This window comes from Nyctibius grandis, chromosome 11, assembly GCF_013368605.1.
Source record: "Nyctibius grandis isolate bNycGra1 chromosome 11, bNycGra1.pri, whole genome shotgun sequence".
Taxonomy (NCBI): Eukaryota; Metazoa; Chordata; class Aves; order Nyctibiiformes; family Nyctibiidae; genus Nyctibius; species Nyctibius grandis.
Genome location: NC_090668.1, coordinates 27,195,060 through 27,217,611, shown reverse-complemented (window position 1 = coordinate 27,217,611; position 22,552 = coordinate 27,195,060). Strand labels below are relative to the sequence as shown.

General features: G+C 73.1%; 4 protein-coding genes across 7 annotated transcripts in view; all 4 read left to right on the top strand.

The window, feature by feature from the left end:
* Nucleotides 1-2,944: 2,944 nt before the first annotated feature.
* Nucleotides 2,945-9,106, top strand: FES (FES proto-oncogene, tyrosine kinase). Its single transcript, XM_068410903.1, has 19 exons — nucleotides 2,945-3,053; nucleotides 3,741-3,983; nucleotides 4,054-4,227; nucleotides 4,305-4,401; nucleotides 4,797-4,980; nucleotides 5,237-5,374; nucleotides 5,445-5,564; nucleotides 5,644-5,766; nucleotides 5,833-6,019; nucleotides 6,127-6,204; nucleotides 6,441-6,650; nucleotides 6,893-7,015; nucleotides 7,259-7,312; nucleotides 7,421-7,539; nucleotides 7,734-7,828; nucleotides 7,916-8,039; nucleotides 8,163-8,320; nucleotides 8,519-8,641; nucleotides 8,799-9,106. The coding sequence occupies exons 2-19, from the start codon at nucleotides 3,768-3,770 to the stop codon at nucleotides 8,939-8,941; spliced, it is 2,466 nt and encodes an 821-aa protein (XP_068267004.1). The 5' UTR covers nucleotides 2,945-3,053; nucleotides 3,741-3,767; the 3' UTR covers nucleotides 8,942-9,106.
* Nucleotides 9,107-9,504: 398 nt separating this feature from the next.
* MAN2A2 (mannosidase alpha class 2A member 2) lies at nucleotides 9,505-17,796 on the top strand. 2 transcript variants are annotated; one of them, XM_068410521.1, is made up of 24 exons: nucleotides 9,505-9,593; nucleotides 10,133-10,284; nucleotides 10,436-10,525; nucleotides 10,643-10,690; nucleotides 10,841-10,985; nucleotides 11,102-11,273; nucleotides 11,633-11,760; nucleotides 11,886-12,059; nucleotides 12,354-12,540; nucleotides 12,623-12,800; nucleotides 12,913-13,115; nucleotides 13,332-13,514; nucleotides 13,675-13,789; nucleotides 13,976-14,043; nucleotides 14,183-14,348; nucleotides 14,635-14,871; nucleotides 14,952-15,074; nucleotides 15,167-15,281; nucleotides 15,377-15,510; nucleotides 15,600-15,741; nucleotides 15,931-16,064; nucleotides 16,708-16,902; nucleotides 16,989-17,099; nucleotides 17,520-17,796. In XM_068410521.1, the coding sequence occupies exons 2-24, from the start codon at nucleotides 10,153-10,155 to the stop codon at nucleotides 17,670-17,672; spliced, it is 3,333 nt and encodes a 1,110-aa protein (XP_068266622.1). In that variant the 5' UTR covers nucleotides 9,505-9,593; nucleotides 10,133-10,152; the 3' UTR covers nucleotides 17,673-17,796. The 2 variants fall into 2 exon arrangements, with proteins under 2 accessions (XP_068266622.1, XP_068266621.1); XM_068410520.1 differs by having other exon boundaries at nucleotides 10,436-10,690.
* Nucleotides 17,797-19,231: 1,435 nt separating this feature from the next.
* Nucleotides 19,232-20,560, top strand: LOC137668391 (protein shisa-like-1). The gene is made up of 3 exons (XM_068409835.1): nucleotides 19,232-19,388; nucleotides 19,959-20,172; nucleotides 20,368-20,560. The coding sequence occupies exons 1-3, from the start codon at nucleotides 19,232-19,234 to the stop codon at nucleotides 20,558-20,560; spliced, it is 564 nt and encodes a 187-aa protein (XP_068265936.1).
* A 201-nt stretch (nucleotides 20,561-20,761) lies between these two features.
* UNC45A (unc-45 myosin chaperone A) overlaps nucleotides 20,762-22,552 on the top strand; it is a 7,850-nt gene continuing 6,059 nt past the window's right edge. The window contains exons 1-5 of one of the 3 annotated variants that reach the window (XM_068409960.1): nucleotides 20,762-20,828; nucleotides 21,149-21,307; nucleotides 21,960-21,996; nucleotides 22,095-22,270; nucleotides 22,373-22,465. In XM_068409960.1, the coding sequence (XP_068266061.1) occupies nucleotides 20,817-20,828; nucleotides 21,149-21,307; nucleotides 21,960-21,996; nucleotides 22,095-22,270; nucleotides 22,373-22,465 (477 nt within the window). In that variant the 5' untranslated portion in view covers nucleotides 20,762-20,816. The remainder of the gene's footprint in view (nucleotides 20,829-21,148; nucleotides 21,308-21,959; nucleotides 21,997-22,094; nucleotides 22,271-22,372; nucleotides 22,466-22,552) is intronic. The other 2 variants (XM_068409961.1, XM_068409962.1) reach the window with 2 other exon arrangements.

Genomic DNA, 22,552 nt, shown 5'->3' with positions numbered 1-22,552 from the left:
CCCCGTGCCCACGCTGTGCCCCGTGCAGGGTGTTTGATGGCAGGAGGGCCCCGGCACTCACTGGCCCCATGCGTCCCCCAGGGTGGGCAGTGGGGGGGGGTCCCTGGGTTGTCGTTGCTCAGGCTGGGCCGGCCGGGGCAGGGCACCTCTGCCCTGAGCCCAGACGTGCTCTGCCCAGCCCGGGGCACGGCGTCCCCCTGCCGCCCTCGGCACCCGCCGGCCCTCTGCCTGCGCCCCGGCTCCCCGCCACCTCCCGAGGGCTTGTCTCCCTCCGCCCGTGCCCTCCAACAGCAATAACGGCCCGGCCTCAGCCCCTGCTGCCCGCTTGCCTGCCGCCTGCCTGTCCCGGTGCGGGCAGGAGCCCCCCGCGCCGGCGAGCGTGGGGCAGGGTAGCGCCGCCCTTGTGCCCGAGGCTCAGCCCCGGCGCGGGCAGGGACCCCTCGCACAGCCCCTGCCCCGCGGTGCTGCCCCGGCCCCCTCGCGCGTTGCCCCCGGGCAGGGCTGTGCCGCTGCTGGCCGGGGCGGTGGGGCAGGGCCGGTGCCTGCGCTGCCCCGGCTCTGCCTGCGCCCTCCCCGCGCGGGGCAGAGCCCGGTGCCCCCCTGCCCCCCGACGTGCCTTGCCCCCACTTGGTGACAATCCGTTCCGCTCCCCCCAGGGCCGCCTGCCCTCGCTGCCCCTTCCCCGCGGGCTGGGGGCCGGCGCCGTGAGCCCCTTCCCCGTCCGCCGCCGCACACCGGGGCCGTGGCGCGGGCTCCCGCCTGCCCCGTGCCAGCGCCGGCCCTGGCCCGCCGCGGTCGGAGCCGCCGGCCGGGGGGCCACAGGACTATTTTTCTATAATAACTTTTTGGTGCACAGTAATTTTTTCTTGTAATTTAATCAGCCGGGAGCTGCCTCCTGAGCCTGTTTTTAATTTAATGGATGTGGATATAACGCTAGAGAGACGGAGTTATTAAATGTTCAGAACTATGCAAACCAGCTCCGCTGCCTGTGCTCTGTGTGCCACGGCCAGGGTGGCCCCGGCTGGGATGGTCAGCCTGGCCATGGGGGTCCGGACCTGCCCCGCAGCCCAGGAGGGGGCCAGGGCCGTGCCCGCAGCCGGCGCGGGGGCACCTCACTGGGGTGTGTGCCTGTTGTGTGGCAGGGACCCCCTGCTGCCTCCCATAGAGCCAGCTGGGCCCCCCGCGGCCCCGAGCCAGGACAGAGAAGCCCCCCCAGGGGGCACAGAGCCCCCCCAGAGCCAGGGGCTGCCCTGCCGGGGCTGCAGGCAGGAGCCGGTGCTGCGCAGGGGCTGCAGTTTGGGGATGTGGTGGGGACTCGGCACTCGGGCAGGGACTGGCCCCCTCACCTGAGCAACGAGAACCGGCTGCTTATGGGGAACCTGCAGAGGGGAGCGAATTCGGGAACTGGCTGCGGTGGCGGGGGCAGGCAAAAGCCCGGGGGAACTCGCATCCCTCTCCCACAGCGCGTGGGCTGAGCCCCTGCACGCACTCGCAGAGGCGGCTCCGCTCTGCAGAGCCCTGGGCCTCGCTGCGCCCGTGGCCGCGGCGGTTGCTGTGGTCAGGAGCGAGTTCCTCGCTGCGTGCGGGCGGCTGCTCGGCTCCTTTCCCCTTCGCACGAGGCCGGGCCGGGGTCCCGGCCGCCCCTCGGTGAGGGCTGTGCGGCCCCAGCTGGCAACTCGCGGGCCGGGGGCTGCTGGGGGCTGCGGCCACGGGTGCTGCAGCGACGGCTCGGGCCGGGGGCAGGCGGCGGCCGCAGCCCCCCCAGCTCTGCAGGGTGACAGGGCTGACAAGGATGTGAAACTGGGTGAGCCGTGGCGTGACCCCGGCACCCTCCTGCCGCAGGAGGAGGGGAGGGGAGCTGCTGCGAGCGGGGCATTACCCAGGTTCCTCTCGCTGGGGGGGCTGAGGGGATTTGGGGGGGGTGTTTGTGTCGCTCGGTACAGAAACCTCCCACACTTGCTGGGAGCTGCTCGGGGCCTGTGCCCGGGGCACCGTGGCAGCCCCTGGCTGTGCCGTGCCATGCCGTGCCATCGTGCCGCTCCGTGGCGTGACCCCTGGCGTTGCTCAGCCGCGGGAAGGCGGCCCAGCAAAGCTCCTGACACGCTTTTTCCCCAACTTCCTCTAGAAGTGGGAACCAGCTCGGCCGTGTCCCAAAGGGGACCGTGACACCCCTCTGGGGCAGGGGCCTCCCTGCCGGGCACAGCGTGGGGGGCTCAGCACAAACCACACTGGAGGCAGCTGAGCCGAGCCGAGCCGAGCCAGGTTGGGCTGTGCCAGCGACGGGGCCACGTGCGGTGGTGCTGCCCGGCGGCGGCTGCCCCTGCTATGCGGCTGCCAGGGCTGGGCGCTTCCACCATGGCACCAGTGAAGCACTGGGAGAGGGGCAGCACCGGGGGCTGCTGCGGGGAGCGGGGTCCCGGCCATGTGGGCACCGTGGGCTGCAGCACTGTCCTTTAAACCGTGACAGGCACGGCTCTCTGGGTGCCCATGCGGTGGATGCTCTGTCCTGTGGCCTTTCACGGTCACAAGGGCCAGGCTCGGGGGTGGTGATGGGGTGGTCCCCCCTTCAGTGGGGCTGCTCAGAGCCGTGGGGACCCCCTGGGCACCCTCCCAGGTCCTGCAGCCACTCGGGGAAGCCGGGGCGCGGAGAGGGGCTGGGGAACGGGCAGGACCGGGCACGGCTGAAGGGGCTTTGCTGGGTGAAACCCCTGCGGGGCCGGGGCCGAGTTCGGGGTGGTGGATGACAGCCGGGGCGAGGAGAGCCCTGGGCTCCTGCGGGGCCGGATCCTGCCGGCACCGGGCCCCGGTGCGAGGGGCCGGAGGGGCTGGGGGCTGCCCAGCTATGGCGGGCCCATGCGCTGGCGTTGGCCCCGAGCGCGGGGACTGGCAGGGAGGGGAGGAAGCGCAGGAAATCTCGCAATGGCTCTATGGTCAGCACCGGGTTTCCTGTTCCTCCCCAGGAGCCGGAGCTGCACCAGGTCCACACTGCGCCGGCCCCGGCCCCGGGAGGACGCCAGCGGCAGCCGACAGCAGGGACCCCACGGCACACGCAGGTTGGAGGGGGCTGCACCCCAGCGGGGCGTTGGCAGGGACAGGGGACCCCTTTGTGGGGCTGGGGGGTCTTGGGCCCGGCCCCCTGCGGGGTCGAGGGCTGTGCCAGGGGACGGCCTGCCCTGCGCAGAGCCGTGCCCCAACACCCTCCTCCTCCAGCTGGGAGGGCACCCTGTGACTGCCACCGGGACCAGTCTGGCTCCCAACGGCCATGCCAGAGTCCTGAGTGCAGGGACGCGTCCAGGCTCGGCACCTTCCTCTGGGGCTCGGCGCCCCGTCCCCCTCTTGCCAGCTTCCCACCCGTGCCCTGGCCCCGGGAGCGCCCTGATCCCGGCGTGCCCGGCTGCCCCTGCCGTGGGCACGGGGTGACCTGGGCTGAACGGGGCCGGAGCCCTGGCTGGGGCGGGGGGCACGGCTGTGCTGCCCGCGGGGAGCAGCCCTGGGGACACCGCAGAGGCGACGCCGCTGGTTTTGACCCCACACTTCCTCCTCCCCGGCACCGTCCCCACGCTCAGCCCTCCCGGCTGCTTTGAATGCGCTTTGCAAGGCAGATGGCGAGGGGCAGGGGGGGCGGGCGGCCGGGCACCACATCCCGGTGAGGGGCGATGGGGCGGGCTGGTGCGGGGTGGCGAGGGCGGCGCGGGGCGCGGGGCGGCAGCCGCGGCTCAGGCTCTCCCACGGCCCCGCAGCCTCCTCCGGCGCGGGACGGCGGCACCATGGGCTTCGGGCCGGAGCTGTGGTGCGCGCAGGGGCACAGCGCGCTGCTGCGGCTGCAGGACGGCGAGCTGCGGCTGCTGGAGCTGATGAAGAAGTGGATGTCGCAGCGCGCCAAGAGCGACCGGGAGTACGCGGGGATGCTGCACCACATGTTCTCCCAGCTGGAGAAGCAGGAGGGCCCCGGGCAGCCCCAGCACGGCGGCCAGATCGGGGAGGTAGGGATGCGCCCCGCGGAGCCCGGTGCCGTGCCGGGGGGCGGCCGTCCCTGACGCCCCGTCCCCGCAGTCCTGGTGGGTGCTGGCCAGCCGGACGGAGACGCTGAGCCAGATCCTGCGGCGGCACGCGGAGGAGCTGGCGGCGGGGCCGCTGGCCAAGCTCAGCCTCCTCATCCGCGACAAGCAGCAGCTCCGCAAGGCCTTCAGCGAGCGGTGGCAGCAGCTCAGCCAGGAGCACGCCCGGGTACGGGGTGCCTGGGGGGGGGGGAGCGGGGGGGCTCAGCCTGGTCCCACTCCCCTGACGGCGTGTGCCCACCCCAGACCACGCAGCAGGAGATGGAGAAGCTGAAGGCGCAGTACCGCAGCCTGGCGCGGGACAGCGCCCAGGCCAAGCGCAAGTACCAGGAGGCCAGCAAAGGTGCCCGGCCCCGGCCCCACGGTGTCCCCTCAGCCCCAGGGGGGTCAGGGATGGCCGGAGCACCCCGCGCCCTGCGGGACCCCCTGCGCAGCCTGGACTGGGTGGGGGCTCTGGGGGCGGGCGTTGTGGGGAGAGCCCAGCCTGGCCCCTGGGCAGCCGGGCAAAATCCCTGTGGTTACGGGCCCTGGGACACCGCGCTGTGGGTCGGGAGCGTCCCTGTGCACGAGGAGGTGTGGTGTGACCGCCCCGGCCCCCTGCCTGCCCCGGGACCCCCTCCCAGCCCCGTCACCCCCCCGCCCCTGCCGCAGCCCTGCCTGGTGCCCGTGCCCCTAGCTGGTTGCTCGGGGGGCTGAACGGCAGCGCTGGGGGGGTTTTTCCACGGCCTCTCCCCGCAGACAAGGAGCGGGACAAGGCGAAGGAGAAGTACGTGCGCAGCCTCTGGAAGCTCTACGCCCTGCACAACCAGTACGTGCTGGCCGTGCAGGCGGCTGCGCTCCACCACCAGCACCACTACCAGCGGGCGCTGCCCAGCCTCCACCAGTCCCTCTACAGCCTGCAGCAGGAGATGGTCCTGGTCCTGTAAGAGCCCTGCCTGCCCCTGGGGTCCCCGAGAGCCAACGGGGCTCCCACCTCGTGCCAGGGCCCCGCCGGCCACTGGCACCTTCCCTGCCCCATTGCCTGTGGCCATCACAGCGATGCTGCAGTGCCCTGCACCATGTGGGCACCGGCTGGCGCGGGCAGCAGTGCTGGGGCAGGTGTGGTGGCACCGGGCCACAGGGGCCCTGGGCCGGGGGGCACCGGAGCCCGGCAGCCCCCAGCGCCCGCGTCCCCGCAGGAAGGAGATCCTCCAGGAGTACTACAGCATCAGCAGCCTGGTGCAGGAGGACGTGCTGGCCGTGCACCAGGAGATCGCCGGCGCCATCCAGGCCATCGACCCGGCCACCGAGTACAGCGGCTTCGTCCAGAGCCACAGGTACGGCCCCGCGCGGGCGCAGCCCCTCGGCACGGGGCGGGCAGGAGGCAGAGCCGCGCTGTGCCCGCAGGTACAGCTCTGAGGTGCCACCAGCCGTGTCCTTCGACGAGAGCCTGCTGGAGGAGACGGAGGGCCTGGCGCCGGGCAAGCTGCAGCTGAACGAGCTGACCGTCGAGAGCGTCCAGCACTCGTGAGCGGGGCCGGGCCGCGGGCGGGGGCCGCTGCTGCCGGCACCCAGCTCAGCGCCAGCCGGCCCCGTGTCCCCGCAGCCTGACGTCGGTCGAGGAGGAGCTGGCGGCCGCCGCGGAGGCCGTGAGCAGCCGGGAGCAGCGGGTGCGGGAGCTGCAGGCGGAGATCCGGGGCGAGGAGCAGGGCCGGAGCCCCGGGGAGCGGTGAGGAGCGGCGGGCGGGGGGCTCGGGCCGGGGCGGCGCGGGCTCATCCCCGGTCCCGTCCGCAGGGTGCACGTGCTGGGGAGGCGGCAGGGGCTGCAGGAGGCACAGCAGCAGCTCGAGGGCTGCCTCTGCGCCCGGGACAAGCTGCAGGCGCAGCGGGACCTGCTGGCCGAGACGCTGGCGGAGCTGGACACCGGGGAGCCCCTGCCCGCCCTGCCGCTGCCGGAGGACCGGCAGTCGGTGTCCTCCGCGGTGAGTCCTGCCCCACCGGGCTGGGGGACACCTGGCTGGGGGACACCGGGCTGGGGGACGCCGGGCCCACGTCGCCCCCGGCCAGCCCCCAGCTCACGCCTCCCCAGGAGCAGGAGCGGAGCGGACCCACCGCGCTGGAGACCCTCAAGAACCACATCTCGGGCATCTTCAGCCCCAAGTTCTCGGTGAGTCCCCGGACACCTCCTGCTGCCCTGCCCTCCCGCTCAGCTGCCTTGCTGAGCCCCCCGACCCCCCCAGCACCCCCTGTCCTCTCCTCTCCAGCCCCACAGCCCCCCACTCCCTGCTCCAGCCCCTCCAGCCTCTGCCCCCCCCCGCCTGCTGCACCCTGCCCCGGGCACAGCTTCCAGCCACCCCTGGCGCGACGCAGGGGCACGCTGGGCTCACCCCCGTCTCCACCCAGCTGCCGCCCCCCGTGCCCCTGATCCCGGAGGTGCAGAAGCCGCTGTGCCAGCAGGTCTGGTACCACGGGGCCATCCCGCGCTCGGAGGTGCAGGAGCTGCTGAGCCGCAGCGGGGACTTCCTGGTGCGGGAGAGCCAGGGCAAGCAGGAGTACGTGCTCAGCGTGCTGTGGGACGGGCAGCCCCGGCACTTCATCATCCAGGCTGCCGATGTGAGTGGGCACAGGCAGGGGGGGATGGCTGGGGGGCCCTGCGCAGGCGGGCGGGGGTCCCTACCCGGGCACGGCCCCCGGCTCTGCAGCCACGGGGCCACTGGTGTGAGCGCACGGGACGCGTTGTGTGCACCCATCCTTGCACGGGCCATCCTGTGCCGTGTGCGGGTGTGCACACCCCAGCCCTCGTGAGTGCACCCACATGTGCGTGTGGGAAAGCCCCTCCGCCTCTCCCCCTACAGAACATGTACCGGCTGGAGGGCGACGGCTTCCCCACCATCCCGCTGCTCGTCGAGCACCTCCTTCAGAGCCAGCAGCCCATCACGCGGAAGAGCGGCATCGTCCTGGCCAGGGCTGTGCCCAAGGTGACGGCAAGCACTGGGGAGGGGGATGAGTCCCCTGTAATTGGGGCAGCCCTGCCCGGCCCCTGCTCCTGCCCACAGCTGGGCTGGCAGCCCCACGCACCCTTCTGCAGCCAGACGTGGTGATTCAGCCCTGGGGGGGCCTTGGGGGCTGGGGACCCCCCTCCAGGGCTGCCTGAGAGGGAGCTGCAGGGGGGATGTGGGGCTGGGGGATGGCTCACCGCCTTCGGTGTCTGCTCGCTGCAGGACAAATGGGTGCTCAACCACGAGGACGTGCTGCTGGGGGAGCGCATTGGCCGGGTGAGTGGGGTGCCCTGGTCCCTGCCTCTGTGGGGTCCGCGGGAGGGCAGGGCGTGCCTCGGGCCACGCCGTGGCAAGCTGGGCCAGCGCCGCTGCGTCTCTCGGCAGGGTAACTTTGGGGAGGTGTTCAGCGGGCGCCTGCGTGCCGACAACACCCCCGTGGCAGTGAAATCCTGCCGGGAAACCCTCCCACCCGACCTCAAGGCCAAGTTCCTGCAGGAAGCCAGGTCTGTATGGCTGTCACACTTGTCCCTTCCGTCTGTCCATCCTCGGGACTTGGGGCTCTTCAAACCCCGCCGGGGCTGCAGCATCCTCGTGCCGAGGGCTGTGTCCCGTGCTGGCTGGGGATGACACGGAGGTGGCCCGTGCCCGGGGCAGCTGGACCCCCACGCGCTCACGGTGCCCTTCCCTGTCCCCACAGGATCCTCAAGCAGTACAACCACCCCAACATCGTCCGGCTCATCGGTGTCTGCACCCAGAAACAGCCCATTTACATCGTCATGGAGCTGGTGCAGGGTGAGTGGTCCCGTCCCGCGGCCCCATCCTGTGCCCCCCCCAGCCGTGCCAGGGCAGCCCGTGCCAGCTCCGCACTCCTGGGTGCAGGGGGGGACTTCCTGAGCTTCCTGCGCAGCGAGGGGCCCCACCTGCGCGTGAAGGAGCTGATCAAGATGACGGAGAACGCAGCCGCCGGCATGGAGTACCTGGAGAGCAAGCACTGCATCCACAGGTGGGCTGCGGCGGGGCCGGGCCGGGCAGGGCGAGCCCCGAGCCCTCGCTGCTCCCTGTCCCGTGCCAGGCGGGGGCCCTGGGGACGGCCGGGTGTGCGGCTGACGGCTCTGGGCTGTCCCAGGGACCTGGCCGCTCGCAACTGCCTGGTGACAGAGAAGAACACCCTGAAGATCAGCGACTTTGGGATGTCGCGGGAGGAGGAGGATGGCATCTACGCCGCCACGGGGGGGATGAAGCAGATCCCTGTCAAGTGGACTGCACCTGAAGCACTCAACTATGGTACAGGATGGAGCTGGGCATGGCCCGGCTGGGAGCCAGGAGTCTGGGGCACACCCCGTCCTGCTCCCAATCACCTCGTTCGGGGAGGGAGGCGGAGAGACCCGGGGCACCCCAGCCCTCGTGGGCGCTGGCACAGCCGGGGCACCGGTGCCGTGGGTGTCCCCAGCCTCCAGCGTCTGTCCCGCCCCACGTCCCCAGGCCGATACAGCTCCGAGAGCGATGTCTGGAGCTTCGGGATCCTGCTGTGGGAAGCCTTCAGCCTGGGCGCCGTCCCCTACGCCAACCTCAGCAACCAGCAGACGCGAGAGGCAGTGGAGCAGGGTAAGGGACGTGGCCAGGGTCCGGCTGCTGAGGGCCACAGCGGGGCCGTGGGCCCAGCACTGTGGGTCCGCCGTGGAGCCATACCCACGGGACGGGGCTGTGGGGGCGAGGGGCCGGTGGCCCGGGCTGCCATGTCCCCATCCCTGCCGCCCCCCAGGCGTGCGGCTGGACCCCCCCGAGCAGTGCCCCGAGGACGTGTACCGGCTGATGCAGCGGTGCTGGGAGTACGACCCCCGCAAGCGGCCCAGCTTCAGCACCGTCCACCAGGACCTCACCGCCATCCGCAAGAGGCACCGGTGAGGGCGAGTGGCCCCGCTGGCCCCGCTCAGGACAGCACCGTGCGCCCCGGATCCACCCCGCCGGCAGCGCCCGTCCTCGGGCAGGGCCCAGGGCAAGGGCTCCCGCACGCCCCGGGCACGCGGCACCGGGCTCGTCCTGTGCAATAAACACACGAGCTGTGCAGCACCACGGCTGTGGGGCTGGGGGGGGCACGGACCCCGTGGGAGCCAGCGGGGCCACGCGCCTGCGCTGCACCGGGACAGCGCACCGGGACAGCACACCGGGATGGTGCACCGGGACAGGGAATACCGGGACAGGGCGCACCGGGACAGGGCGCACCAGGACAGGGCACACCGGGATGGTGCACCGCGGTGGTGCACCGGCCCCCCGACCCGGCCCCGGGGATGGGGGGTGTCCGGGTCTATCCCCGGGGCTATGGGGGCCCCGGCCGGGTCGGTCCCGGCGCTCCGGCGGGCTCTGCTGAGCCCCGGGGGGTCCCGGCCGGTCGGTCCCGCCCCCGCGGGCGGAGCCGCCTCCCGGCGGGGCGGGGACCGGCGGGGCCGGGGCCGGGCCCGGGGCCGGCGGGCGGGGCCTGGCCCATCCCGGCCGCGGCAGCCGGCGGGCCCGGGGCGGGCGATGTGAGGAGCCGGGACGGGCCGCGGAGCCGCCCAGGGTAAGAGCGGGGCGGCTGCGGCCCCGGCCCCGGAGCCCTCCCGCGGTGGGCGGCCACGGCCCGGCCCTCCCCGACCCTCCCGGCCCTCCCCTCCCCGGACCGCTCCGCTCCGCTCCGCTCCCTCCCCGGCCCGGGCCGCGGCGCGGAGGCCCCGGGCTGCCCGGCTCGGTGGGGCCGCCGCGGCCTGCTCCGGCCCCGGCCCCGGCCCCAGCTCCGGCCGCTCCCGGCCCCATCCCCGAGTCCCCCCGGGCCCCGCAGCTCCAGCCCGGGCTGTAAATACCCGGCCCCGGATTAAGCGAAGTAGGACGCGGGGGGGCCGAGCAGGAGGAGGGGGGTCGCAGTGAGGGGCGGCGGGGCAGGGGGTGGGCAGGGAAGGGGGCACCGACCCCGGGCCCCCGGCAGGGCTCAGCCGGGCGAGGGCAGGAGGCACCGTCCGGTCCCGTCCCGTGGCTCCCGGCCCCCGTCCTGCCCCCGCGCCCGGCCCCTCCGCGGCCCCGCGGCCGGGCTCAGGGCAGCGGCACCGCTCTGCCCCGCCGCAGGCCCGTCCCTGCGCTCCGGGATGAAGCTGAAGAAGCAGGTGACGGTGTGCGGAGCTGCCATCTTCTGCGTCGCCGTCTTCTCCCTCTACCTGATGCTGGACCGGGTGCAGCACGACCCCACGCGCCACCAGAGCGGGGGCAACTTCCCCAGGGTGAGCGGGCAAGTGGGCCAGGGCTAGTGGGTCCAGCCGGCACGGCCTAAGGCCGTTCGGTTGCCTGGGCCAGGGCTCGTTCCCTGCTGCTGTTGGTGCCCGCGGGGGCCGGGGACACCGGAGGCTCTCACCGCGGCGTCTGTGTCCCCAGAGCCAGATCTCGGTGCTGCAGAACCGCATCGAGCAGCTGGAGCAGCTGCTGGAGGAGAACCACGAGATCATCAGCCACATCAAGGACTCGGTGCTGGAGCTGACGGCCCACGCGGAGGGGCAGCCAGCGCTGCCCCACCACACGCCCAACGGCTCCTGGGTGCTGCCCCCCGAGAGCCGCCCGAGCTTCCTCTCCGTCTCCCCGCAGGACTGCCAGTTTGCCCTGGGGGGCAAGGGCCAGAGCCCAGACCTGCAGGTGAGGGGCTGGCTTCAGGCCCAGCAGCTCAGGGCCCATCTCTGCTAGCGCGAGGGGGTCCGTAGCCGGGCGTCCGTGGGGTCCTGGCCCTGCTCTCCTGGGGGTCTCTCGGTCCCGTGTCCACCCCCTGAGTCCTCTCCCACCCGGCAGATGCTGGCCGTGTATTCCCTGCTGCCCTTTGAGAACCAGGACGGCGGCGTGTGGAAGCAGGGCTTCGATATCACCTACGAGCCCGGGGAGTGGGACGCGGAGCCCCTGCAGGTGTTTGTGGTGCCGCACTCCCACAACGACCCGGGTGAGCAGCGGGCAAAGGTGGGCAGGGGAGGGGAGGGCGAGCGCAGCCCCTGCCGCTCCACGCTGCTGGCGGGGAAGGGCTGGGCCCCGCGCCGTGACCCCCTCGTGTGCTGGCAGGCTGGATCAAGACCTTCGACAAGTACTACTACGACCAGACGCAGCACATCCTCAACAGCATGGTGCTCAAGATGCAGGAGGACCCGCGCCGGCGCTTCATCTGGTCCGAGATCTCCTTCTTTTCCAAGTGGTGGGACAACATCAGCGCCCAGAAGCGGGCTGCGGTGCGGAGGTAGGGCCTGGCCCCGCTGCCCCGAGGCTGTGAGCGCGGGGTGCGCGAGGGAAGGGCCCTGTGGAGACGAAGGCTGCAGCACCCATGGGCTCCGCGCTGCTCACCGTGGGGTGCCCTGGCACTACCAGCAACCTCTCGGTGCCACGAGACATCAAACCCGCAGCAGCGTGGAGTGGGAGGCAGGGTGCTGCCAGCACCGGGGCTCTGCAGCGGGGGCCTGAGGGGCTGGGGGCAGCAGGTGCAGAGGCTGCGGGTGGGACCTGGGTGGCTCCGAGACGGGGGGAGGCTGTGCTGTGGACACGTGGCTGGCCACAGGGCTCTGCCCGGAGCTGACCACATCTCACATGTCCCCCTTGCAGGCTGGTTGGCAACGGGCAGCTGGAGATGGTGACGGGTGGCTGGGTGATGCCCGACGAGGCCAATTCCCACTACTTTGCCATGATCGACCAGCTGATCGAGGGGCACCAGTGGCTGGAGAAGAACATCGGTGAGAGCTGGGCGGGATGCCGGGCAGGAGGGGCAGGGTGCCAGCACCCCGCTCCCCGGCAGGAGCCCGCTCACGGGAGGTGCTGCCAGGCCCGGCGCGGGGCTGACGGGTCCCTGTGCCCCCAGGCGTGACGCCCCGCTCGGGCTGGGCCGTCGACCCCTTCGGGCACAGCTCCACCATGCCCTACCTGCTGAAGCGCTCCAACCTGACGGCCATGCTCATCCAGCGCGTGCACTACGCCATCAAGAAGCACTTCGCTGCCACCCAGAACCTGGAGTTCATGTGGAGACAGACGTGGGGTGAGGGGCTCCTGGGAGGTGGCCACGGCGGGTGGCAGCAGGGGGCAGCTACCGGCCGCGTTCCAGTGTGGCTTGCCATCGGTTGGCCCAGCGGGTAGCCCTGGGCTGACCCCCCACCCGCCCCGGCGCGCCGGGGGAGGCTGCTGTGCTCTCTGGGCTCCGAGCGGGTGAGCCTGGGTGCCAGGTCTGCTCTGCCCCAGCCGCTGTCCCCGCACCCACGTGCCTCTGTGTCCCCCTGCTCGGGGATGCCAAGGGAGAGCCATCGCTGGTGCTCACCTGTCCTTGGTCCCGCAGACCCGGACGCCAGCACCGACATCTTCTGCCACATGATGCCCTTCTACAGCTATGACGTGCCCCACACCTGTGGGCCAGACCCCAAGATCTGCTGCCAGTTTGACTTCAAGCGCCTGCCGGGCGGCCGCATCAACTGCCCCTGGAAGGTGCCCCCCCGCGCCATCACCGACGCCAACGTGGCGGAGCGGTGAGTGCTGCCGGGGCGGGCGGCTCCGAGCCCCGTGCCCTGCCCGCGCCAGCCGGCCTCACGCCCCGGCCCCCCACGGCAGGGCCCAGCTGCTGCTCGACCAGTACCGCAAGAAGTCCAAGCTGTACCGCAGCAAGGTGCTGCTGGTGCCGCTGGGAGACGACTTCCGCTACGACAAGCCGCAGGAGTGGGACGCCCAGTTCCTCAACTACCAGCGCATCTTCGACTTCCTCAACTCCCAGCCCAGCCTCCACGTCCAGGCACGTGCGGGGGGCCGGGGGGGTGTGGGGAGGCCACGCGGGGGGGTGGGCAGTGCCGGGAGGGGCGGTGGGAGCCCCCCGCCGCGCTCAGGGTGCCCGTGGCCTCACGCAGGCGCAGTTCGGGACGCTCTCCGACTACTTCGACGCCCTGTACAAGAAGGCGGGCATCGTGCCGGGGATGAGGCCGCCCGGGTTCCCGGTGCTCAGCGGGGATTTCTTCTCCTACGCGGACCGGGAGGATCACTACTGGACGGGCTACTACACCTCCCGGCCCTTCTACAAGAGCCTGGACCGGGTGCTGGAGGCCCACCTCCGGTGAGGGGACGCTGGGCCCCGGGGCGGGGGGTGCGTGCGGGGGGCACAGGCGGGAGCCCCGGTCTGTGCCCAGCCACCGACACGCTGGGGGTGGCCCCAGCCCCTCACCCAGCCCCAGGGCAGCGGCTGCCCCCCCCCCGAGGGCAGACCCCTCTGCGTGGAGGGCTGGGCTGGCTGCTGGAGGTGGGGACCCTGGGTGACCCTGTCCCTGTGCAGGGAGGCAGAGATCCTGTACAGCCTGGCGCTCGCCCACGCCCGCCGCGCCGGCGCCGACAGCAGGTACCCGCGCTCCGACTACGCCCTGCTGAGCAACGCCCGCCGCAACCTGGGCCTCTTCCAGCACCACGACGCCATCACCGGCACCGCCAAGGAGGCCGTGGTGGTGGACTATGGAGTCCGGTGCGTGCGGGGGGGCCGGGGTGCAGCCCTGGGGGGTGGGTGAGCGCGGGGTTGGGTGTGGGGATCCTGTGGGGCCCCTCTCCTGAGAGGAGGGTGTTGGGGGGATGCTGGGACAGGACGGGGGGCTGGTGCGGGGTGGCTCACCCTGCCTGTGCCCCAGGCTGCTCCACTCCCTCACGAACCTCAAGCACGTCATCATCAACGCTGCGCATTACCTTGTCCTGGGGGACAAGGACGCCTACCGCCACGACCCCGCTGCGCCCTTCCTCGTCACGGTGAGCAGCACGGCTCCCGGCACGCTGGGCCACACTGGGATGCTGTCCCCGCGCCCCCAGGGAGCACAGCCCTGCCCGCTCCGCGCTGGGGGGTGCCAGGAAAGAGCCCCAGCCTGTGCCTGTGTCCCCGGGCCCCGCTGGCAGGGGTGGTGGGCGCTCCCCAGCTCTGCCTGCTCCTCTCCCCAGGATGAGACGCGCCCCAGCCAGGACTCCCTCCCGGAGAGAACCGTGGTCAAGCTGGACGCCTCACCCCGGTACGGGCTGCCTGCCTCACTGTGGGGCTGGCAGGGTGGTAAGGGGGTACCCGGGGCTCTGTGGGGCAGCGGGTGGGCGCGCAGGACCCGTGGGGGGTGCAGGGCTGGGGTGGCCATCGCTGCGTGTCCCACCCCGCAGGTTCCTGGTGGTGTTCAACCCGCTGGAGCAGGAGCGGCTCAGCGTGGTGCCGGTGCTGGTGGACTCCCCGCACGCGCGGGTGCTCTCCGAGGAGGGGCAGCCCCTGCCCGCCCAGCTCAGCGCACGCTGGGCCTCTGCCACAGACACGGTGCCCGACGTCTACCAGGTACGGGGCACCCCGCTGCCCCTGCCCCGTTCCTCAGCTGGCACAGCTCCTGCGTGCCGCCCTCCCGTCCTCGCACGCCGCTCCGGGACAGCCCGTGAGCCCTCCTCTGCGCCAAGTGCCCCCCATCCCACCACATGCTCTCGCTGCTCATGACCCCCCAGGCCCCCGTGCCCGTCCCTCCCCAGAAGCGCCGAGCCGGGGTCTTTGCCCAGCTGGCGGCCAGCAGGTCCCCACGCCGGCCGCCCTCCCGCAGAGGGGCCGGCTCAGGGCCCCGCGCCGCCCGCAGGTGTCGGTCCTGGCCCGCCTGCCCGCGCTGGGGCTGCGGGTGCTGCGGCTGCACAAGTCCTTGGAGGGCCACGCTGCGCTCAAGGCCTCCGTGCGCCTCTACCTGCACGGCCGGGACCCGCCCGGGCGCCGGCAGGAGGCCGTACCCCTGCACGTCTTCCCCGCCGCCGCCGAGGACTTCTGCCTGGAGAACCAGCACCTGCGGGCCTGCTTCTCGGGACGCTCGGGCCTGCTGCAGGCGAGCGCGGGGGCGAGGGAGGGGAGGGGGCCGCGGGGGTGCCTCGGGCGGGGGGTGCTCACGGCCGCGCCGCCCCGCAGAGCATCCGCAGGGCCGGGGAGGAGCGGGAGCAGAGGGTGAGCAGCGAGTTCCTCGTCTATGGCACCAGGACCTCCAAGGACAAGAGCGGAGCCTACCTCTTCCTGCCCGACGGCGAGGCCAAGGTACAGGGCGGCCTCTGAGGGCCAGCTGGCAGCCGTGCCATGGCTGCCAGCCCCGCAGCGGCAGCCTCAGCGCAGCCCTCCTTCCCCCACAGCCCTATGCCCCCAAGGACCCCCCGGTAGTGCGGGTGACGGAGGGACCCCTCTTCTCAGAGGTCGCCAGCTACTACCAGCACGTCCAGACCGTGGTGCGGCTTTACAACGTGCCAGGTGAGATGGCGTGGGGCCGTGCCGGGGAGGTCGCTGGCCCGGGGGTGCCGGGTGATGCTCCCTGTGGGGCCCAGCCCCTCACTGCCCACCCGCAGGGGTGGAGGGCCTGTCCCTGGACGTGTCCTGCCTGGTGGACATCCGTGACCACGTCAACAAGGAGCTGGCCCTGCGCTTCAGCACCGACATCGAGAGCGACGACACCTTCTTCACCGACCTCAATGGCTTCCAGGTACGCAGCAGCTGCCCACAGGGGGACAGTGCCCTGCCACCGGGCACCGCGGGGGCCACCTCCAGCCCCTGAGCTCTGTCCTTTGGCAGATCCAGCCCCGCAGGTACCAGCGGAAGCTGCCGCTGCAGGCCAACTTCTACCCCATGCCCACCATGGCCTACATCCAGGACGCGCAGAGCCGCCTGACGCTGCACACAGCCCAGGCCCTGGGGGTCTCCAGCCTCGGCAGTGGTGAGCCAGCCCCCCTGGGGTTCTGCCTCGGGGGGCTGCCCTGGGCGGGGGTGCTGCGGGCTGGGCGTGGGGTGCCCCGGTCCTGCTGCCTCAGGGGCCCCCCAGCTGCCCCCAGTCCTGTGGGAGCATTCCCGTGTGGGGCGGCTGGCTCCTGGCAAACCCCGGGGCGCGGGGACCCGCTCTTTGCAGGCCAGCTGGAGGTGATCCTGGACCGGCGCCTCATGCAGGACGACAACCGGGGCCTGGGCCAGGGGCTGAAGGACAACAAGCGGACCTGCAACCGGTTCCGGCTCCTCCTGGAGCGCCGCGCCACTGCCAACAAGGTGCGTGGCAGGGGGTCAGGCGCGGGACCGCTCGCCCGGGGAGCCCAGCCCTGCCCTGGGACGGAGGCGTCTGCAGAAACCGCGTGGGACTGGGTGCAGGGTCCCCTCCGCTGCTGCCCCGCGGCCCTCCCGGCCATGGCACGGGGACAGGGGCGTGTGGGGAGGGTGGGCCTGCGGAGCGGGGTCCGTCCCCGCGGAGATGTGCCGCCCTCGTAATCACGCTGTTCTCGTCCCGTCCCCTCGCTGCTCTCTATGCGTGCGCCGCGTCACCCATTCAGAGCTCCGGCTTCTTTTCCAAACTGGCCTCCGTGTTTAAAGCCTTGGGCTTCCCCGGCGCCGGGACTGGCAGCCCCGAGGTAACGGCCAGCCCGGCCCCGCTGTCGCTCCCTGTCTCGTGCACTAGCTGCTAGCCACTAGCCTAGCTGGGCGCCGTAGCGGGCCAGTGCTCTGACCATCACTAGCCTGGGTCCCTGCAGGCTGCCCGGCCAGCAGCCGCCCTCCCTGTTTGGGCGCTGGGGAGGGGGGTCGTGCCAGGGGGGCAGCTCTGGGTGCCCTGTGCTGGCAGGTGCCTGTTCTCGGAGTGCTGCTGGAGAGGTCGCGAGGAGCAGGGGGTCCTGTGGGCTGACCCCATGCTCTTTGGCAGGTGCAGGACGGCCGCCCCGTCAGCTTCCCCTCCCTGCTGAGCCACGTCACCTCCATGCACCTGAACGCCGAGGCCCTGGTCATGCCCGTGGCCCGGGAGAAGCTGGCCCCAGCAGCGCTGCGCTCCTTCGTGCCCCTTTCCACCGCCCTCCCCTGTGACTTCCACATTCTCAACCTGCGGACGCTGCAGGCAGAGGTGAGCTGTGGCCAGGGGCAGCCGTGCCCGGGGGGTCTAGCACGCGTGGTCCCCAGCACTGCACCTCACCCCTGGCTCCCCGGCAGGACGACTCGCTGCCCTCGGCCGAGGCAGCCCTCATCCTGCACCGCAAAGGCTTCGACTGCAGCCTGGAGGCCAAGAACCTGGGCTTTAACTGCACCACCAGCCAGGGCAAGGTAGGACCCGGCTGCCACCTCCACCCGCCGCTGGGTCGGAGCCAGGCTGGGGCCCCTGGCACGTCTGGCGCCCGGCCTGCCTCCCGCACTCCTGCCAAGGGGCACCCGGGTCCCCCAGCACCAGCATCCCCGAGCCGGGGGCTGGCTGAGTCCCGTGGCGCAGCACGCAGCCCCGCTCTGCCCCTCGCCCGGGCAGCGCTGGGGGATGCTGGTTTCTCCTGGAGCGGGTCTGAGCCTCGCACGAGCCCTGCGGCCCCCAGCGAGGGAGGGCAGCGCCGGGGCTGGGTCAGCGCGGTGCCATGGGGCCCTGAGAGCTGGCTGCTGGCACAGCATGTGTGGGGTGCCCTGTGCGTGGTGCGGCGCTGCCAGGCCCCGCGTCCCACTCACCCAGGACCCCCCTTCTCCCTCCTCTCTCCCCAGCTGGCCCTGGGCAGCCTGTTCCAGGGGCTGGAGCTGGGCTCCCTGCAGCCCACCTCGCTGACGCTGATGTACCCGCTGGGCACGGCCTCCAACAGCACCGACGTCCGCCTGGACCCCATGGAAATCGCCACGTTCCGCGTCCGCCTGGGGTAGCGTCTGCCGGAGCGGGAGAGGAGCAGCGCGGGCAGCGCGGGAGCGGGCGCTGGCCCAGCGGCACCAGCACGGCCCGGGGACTGGGCTGGCAGGCCCGCGGGCGCTGGGCAGGAGGGGCCGGACTTGCAGAGGCTGCTGCCTTCTAATTTATTAGTCCTGCATTCTCGGATAGATTTCAGGGGTGAACTGCTGCGGCGGGGCTGTGCGGGCGCTGCCGGACGCTGCCCGGGCGTAGAGGGCACGGGCCGGGCACTGCTCCGGGCAGAGCGTGGCTGCGGGGGCAGCGGGCTGGGCTCTACCGCTGCCCCGCTGCGCCCGCACAGCTGCCCGGGCGCGTGCCCACCCCGCTGTGGTGAGGCAGGGGCCCGTGCTGGCGCCGGGGCTCCCCCCGCCCCATGGGGCAGCACAGGGGCTGCCAGAGGCCGGGGGTCGGGGCAGCGCCGGGGCGGTGCTGCGGCAGAGACTGAGCTCGGGGGGCTTGTGGGGAACAGGAGGCTGTTTCCAAGGGCCTGTGTCTGGTTTGTGGTTCTGGCACTGATGGGGGAGCGGGAGCGGTGCTGCGGGGGGCATGGGGCAGCACCCCGGGGCGGGGGGCAGGCAGGCTTGGCGCTGTGGGCTGGGGGGGCCGGCCGCTCCCCGGGCTACAATGCCTGCGGCTGTGGGGGGAGCCGGACCCTGCTCCTGTGCCCAGGGCCGTGGGCTGCTGCCATGGGGCCCTGCCGTGGGTGCTGCCGTGGGGCACTGCTGTGGGTGCTGCCGGCTGTGCCCAGCTGCCCCGAGCTGCCGAGGCAGCGGTGCGAAGCCCTCAGCCGGTGGCCACGCTCTGGCCCCCGAGGAGCCCGCGGTGCCGCTGGGGCTGCTGGAGCCGCGTCACCAGGAGTATCCTCCCGGTTGCTGTGGGGACCGCAGGGGCTGCCGCGCTCCCGGGCCCCCCGGGGCTCGTTACCGCGGAGGGGGCCGCAGGGAGGGGGTGCTGGCGGAGCTCTGCCTCGATTCCCGCACAGCCTCCACGCAGCCCTTGGGCTCGGCCCCGGGAACGGGCAGAGCACATGGAGCCGGCACGGAACGGCCCTGGCAGCTCAGACCCTCACGGGGCCAGCCTGGCGTGGGGCAGGACCCCAGTCCTGGTGTGGGGCAGGACCCCCGGCTCAGGGTGCAGGCACGCTGCGGGGCTGTGCCAGGGAGCAGGTGGCCGCAGCCTGGCACTGGCACACTGTGCCACCGGCGGCTCTACCGGAGCCTGGCTAATGGCATGGCTGGCGGGGGGCCAGGCTGCAGGCACAGGGCCCGCTGCCGCCGGGGCTGGGCTGCCGAGGGGCTGCGGTACAGCCGGCCTGCCCCAGGGCCAGGTGCTCGCCCCACGCCCCAGCGCCAGGGTCCCCAGACGGGCCAAGGTGCCCAACCGGGGCCCGCGGACCCGGCGGCCGGTACCCCGCTGCGGGGTGGGGAAGGCGCCGGCCGTCCCACACTCGCCCCGAGCAGCTCATTAGCGATGCTCCCCCGGTCCCTGCGGAGCCGCAGCCGGTGCAGGAGGCTCTAATGGCTCCGAGTGGCTCTCGATGGGCCGCAACGGAGGCGGGAGCAGGAGGGGCTGCGGTTTCTGCCTCCGCCGGAGCCAGAGCTGCCTCTGCCCAGGGTCGGCCGGGAAGATGCTGGGCGGGCTCCTGCTCCGGCTGCTCCTTGCCACGGCTCTGTGCCCCGGCCTCCTCGGGACAGGTACAGCCCCACTCCCGCTCCTCCTGCTCCCTGAACCCGTCCTCCCCATCCCCGCTGAGTCCTCATCCCTTGTGGGCTGCTCCCCAACGGCCCCGATGGCGGCTGGGGGGGTCTGTGCTGGGGATGGTGGCCCAGGTCACCAGCTGGTCCCACTGCAGCAGGTCTGTGGGGTGAGAAGTGCTGTCCCTGCGGGGTGGTGGGGAACGGGGAGGGGGTTCAGCAGGGGGAGATTGGGGCTGTCCTGGGGGCTTTCCCCTCCCCTCTGCCGCCGTCATGCTCCTCACCCGAGTTTGCCCTTGCCGGGGCGAGGGGAGTGCTGGAGGTCACAGCACACACGGTGCCAGGGCCACCCCACAGGGCCGGGGTGCTCCCAGCCCAGCCCGCCCTCTCCATGCTGGGGCTGGGGAAGGCTCCGTGAGGTCCCTGCGAGGGCCACCTCCCCGCAGCCGGCAGCCTGTGCCGCCGGCACCTCCCCGGCTGCCGGCACCTCACCACACCGCAGGGGCTTTGCGGCACCCCAGAGCGGGGGCTGAGCCCCGGCGCTCGCCCAGCGCCCGCTCCTCACCCCAGGCTCGGCGCAGACCCTGCACCTCTGCGAGGGCTACGCGGGCCCCGACGGCCGCTACCACCCCGGCTTCTACTGCCCGCGGCTCACCGACCCGCCCGGCCACCGCTACTGCTGCCGGCCCGGCCCGCGCGCCCTCAAGTCCTGCTGCTCCCAGCTGGCCGCGGAGGCCCTCGGCGGGGTGAACCTCTCCAGCCTGGCCGGCCCGGGCCTCCTCCGGTGAGCGGGGCAGCCCGGCCGCGGTGCTCGGGGCTGGGAGGTGGGGGGGGCTGCAGGGGCTCCGGACCCCCGCACGGCACGGGGGGCTTCTGTGGCTGCCAGCGTGCGGTGTCACCCTGGGCCCTCGCTGGCGCAGGGGGGCCGTTGTGCCGGGGGGGCCGTGGCCGCCCCCTCCTGAGGTGCTCCCCCCCCCAGGAACCCCCTGGCCCTGCCCTTCGTGGGGCTCTACGGGCTCCTCGTCCTCCTCCTCATGGCCGTCGACCTCTTCCACTTCTACTGGACCCGGCGCTGCTGCCTCGGCCGCCGCCTGCCCCCGGGGGGGCCCCAGCCCCGCTCCCGCCCGCCCCACGGCGCCCCCGGCCCGGCAGCCACCGGCCGGGGCTGCTGAGGGGGGCTGCGGGCGGGGCGGGGGGTGCGGGGGGGGGGGGGTCCCTGCCCGGGGGGGGGACACCGGGGGGGGACACGGGGGGTCGCACACGAGAGGTCACACGCACGAGGTCGCACGTGGCCGGCGCCGGCACCGCCGGGCCGCGGGGGGGCGCTGTGGGCTCCCGCCCGCCCCGCCCCTTCCGCCACCGCCCCCGGCACGTGACACGGGCGGCGGCGTCCGGGTTCCCCGGGCGATCGGCGGTGACAGCGGCGGGATGGCGGCGGCGGTGAGTGGGCGCCGGCCGGGGACGGGGATGGGCGGGGGGCTGCCGGGGGCTGCCGGGCCGGGGGCGGGCAGGGGGCGGCCGGGGACTGGTGGGGCAGGGGGCGACCGGGCCGTGGGCGGCCGGGGGCTACCGGGCGCTGCTGGGGCTGGGGAGGTCGCGGATGGGAGGGCAGGCCCGGCCCGATGTGACGGCGGGCCCGGGGTCCTGTCCCAGGGGCCGGTCCCGGTTCCGGTCCCGGTCCCATCCCCGGGGCGCGGCCGCCCGTGACACGGTCAGGGCCGTGCCCGGCGCCCCCCGTGCCAGCCGGTGCCCGTCGGCAGGTGACGGCGCGGCAGCTGCGGGAGCGGGGCAACGCGCTCTTCCAGGCGGGGGACCACGGCGCGGCCCTGGCCGCCTACACGCAGGCGCTGAGCCTCTGCGACGCTGGGCCGGAGCGAGCCGTGCTGCACCGCAACCGGGCCGCCTGCCACCTCAAACTGGTGAGAGCGGGCGGGAGGGGCCCCGCGGCAACCGGCCCGGCCTGCCCCGGCCTGCCCCGGCCTGCCCCGTCCGCTCCCCCCTTGCTGGCTGCGCGCCTGCGCTGGGAGGCCGGGTCGGTCCCCGGGCAGGGTGCTGTCGGGCTCCGGTCGGTCCCCGGTTGGTCCCTGGGCAGGCCGCTGTCGGGTGTTTCCTCCGCTCGCCCCCTCCCCTGGCCCTGCCTGCCACCCCGTGCTGCCCCCGGTCCCTGCTGGGCTGTCGGGGCCTGGGCAGGGCGCTCCCACCCGTGCCGAGGCTGCACGTGTGCTCCGGGGCTGTTCCCCGGGCAGTCACGGTGTCTGGAACTGTCCGTGGAGCTGTCTGTGAGGCAGGGGGGAACACACGGAGCTTCAGAGGCTCGAGTAGACCAGGAGCACTTGAAAACCATCGGGGGGCCTTCGGGCTCCTCGGGGACCCCGCGAGGGTTGTGTTCTGGGAAGGACGGGATGTCCTCCCGGGCTGGCTCCCTATTCCCACCCCCAAACCCCACGGCCCTTTCCCCACTCTCCTCTCTGAGGCGGCGGGCGCTGCCGGTGCCCACAGCAGGCTGGGCTGAGCGTGGCCTGCACGGGCAGCACGACAGGCGCTTCCCACCCGCCGACTCTCCCTCTGCAGGAGGACTACGCCGAGGCGGAGGCTGATGCATCTAAAGGTCAGTGGTGGCTGGCAGGGGACCGGCCTCTGTGCGCTGCCCGTCCGGGCAGACAGAGCAGGGGGGGGCTTTGCGACAGACCCCCCGCTCGTCCACAGCCATTGAAGCCGACGGGCGGGACGTGAAGGCGCTGTTCCGCCGGAGCCAGGCGCTGCAGAAGCTGGGCCGCCTGGACCAGGCTGTCAGTGACCTGCAGCGCTGCGTGAGCCTGGAGCCCAAGAACAAGGCCTTCCAGGAGGCCCTGCGCGACCTGGGGAGCAGCATGCACGAGAAGGTGAGCGGGGAGGCGGCGCGTGGGGCTGCCGTGACCCCCCCGAGGGAGCGGTGGGCTGGGAGAGGCGGCGGGGGCTGAGCTGCTCTTTCTGCTCCGTCTCAGATGAAGACCATGTCCTGCACGGACTCCAAGGTGGAGCAGATGTTCCGGATCTTGCTGGATCCTGAAGAAAAGGATGCGGACAAGAAGCAAAAGGTCTGAGCTCTGGGGAGCGGAGGGCAACACGGCTTGGCTGGAGGGCGAGGAGGGGAGGAACGGTGCTCCCAGGTTGGCACCGCTGCC

What these genes read in the sequence shown, in the direction of transcription:
- LOC137668391 (XM_068409835.1), top strand. Translation starts at nt 19,232, where the DNA reads ATGGGCCGCAACGGAGGCGGGAGCAGGAGGGGCTGCGGTTTCTGCCTC. An exon ending in CCCCGGCCTCCTCGGGACAG is followed by an intron (nt 19,389 to 19,958) that starts GTACAGCCCCAC and finishes TCCTCACCCCAG; the next exon opens with GCTCGGCGCAGACCCTGCAC. An exon ending in GCCGGCCCGGGCCTCCTCCG is followed by an intron (nt 20,173 to 20,367) that starts GTGAGCGGGGCA and finishes TCCCCCCCCCAG; the next exon opens with GAACCCCCTGGCCCTGCCCT.
- MAN2A2 (XM_068410520.1), top strand. Translation starts at nt 10,153, where the DNA reads ATGAAGCTGAAGAAGCAGGTGACGGTGTGCGGAGCTGCCATCTTCTGC. An exon ending in CATGTGGAGACAGACGTGGG is followed by an intron (nt 12,060 to 12,353) that starts GTGAGGGGCTCC and finishes TTGGTCCCGCAG; the next exon opens with ACCCGGACGCCAGCACCGAC. An exon ending in GGTCTCCAGCCTCGGCAGTG is followed by an intron (nt 15,742 to 15,930) that starts GTGAGCCAGCCC and finishes CGCTCTTTGCAG; the next exon opens with GCCAGCTGGAGGTGATCCTG.
- FES (XM_068410903.1), top strand. Translation starts at nt 3,768, where the DNA reads ATGGGCTTCGGGCCGGAGCTGTGGTGCGCGCAGGGGCACAGCGCGCTG. An exon ending in GGCTTCGTCCAGAGCCACAG is followed by an intron (nt 5,375 to 5,444) that starts GTACGGCCCCGC and finishes CTGTGCCCGCAG; the next exon opens with GTACAGCTCTGAGGTGCCAC. An exon ending in AAGTTCCTGCAGGAAGCCAG is followed by an intron (nt 7,540 to 7,733) that starts GTCTGTATGGCT and finishes CTGTCCCCACAG; the next exon opens with GATCCTCAAGCAGTACAACC.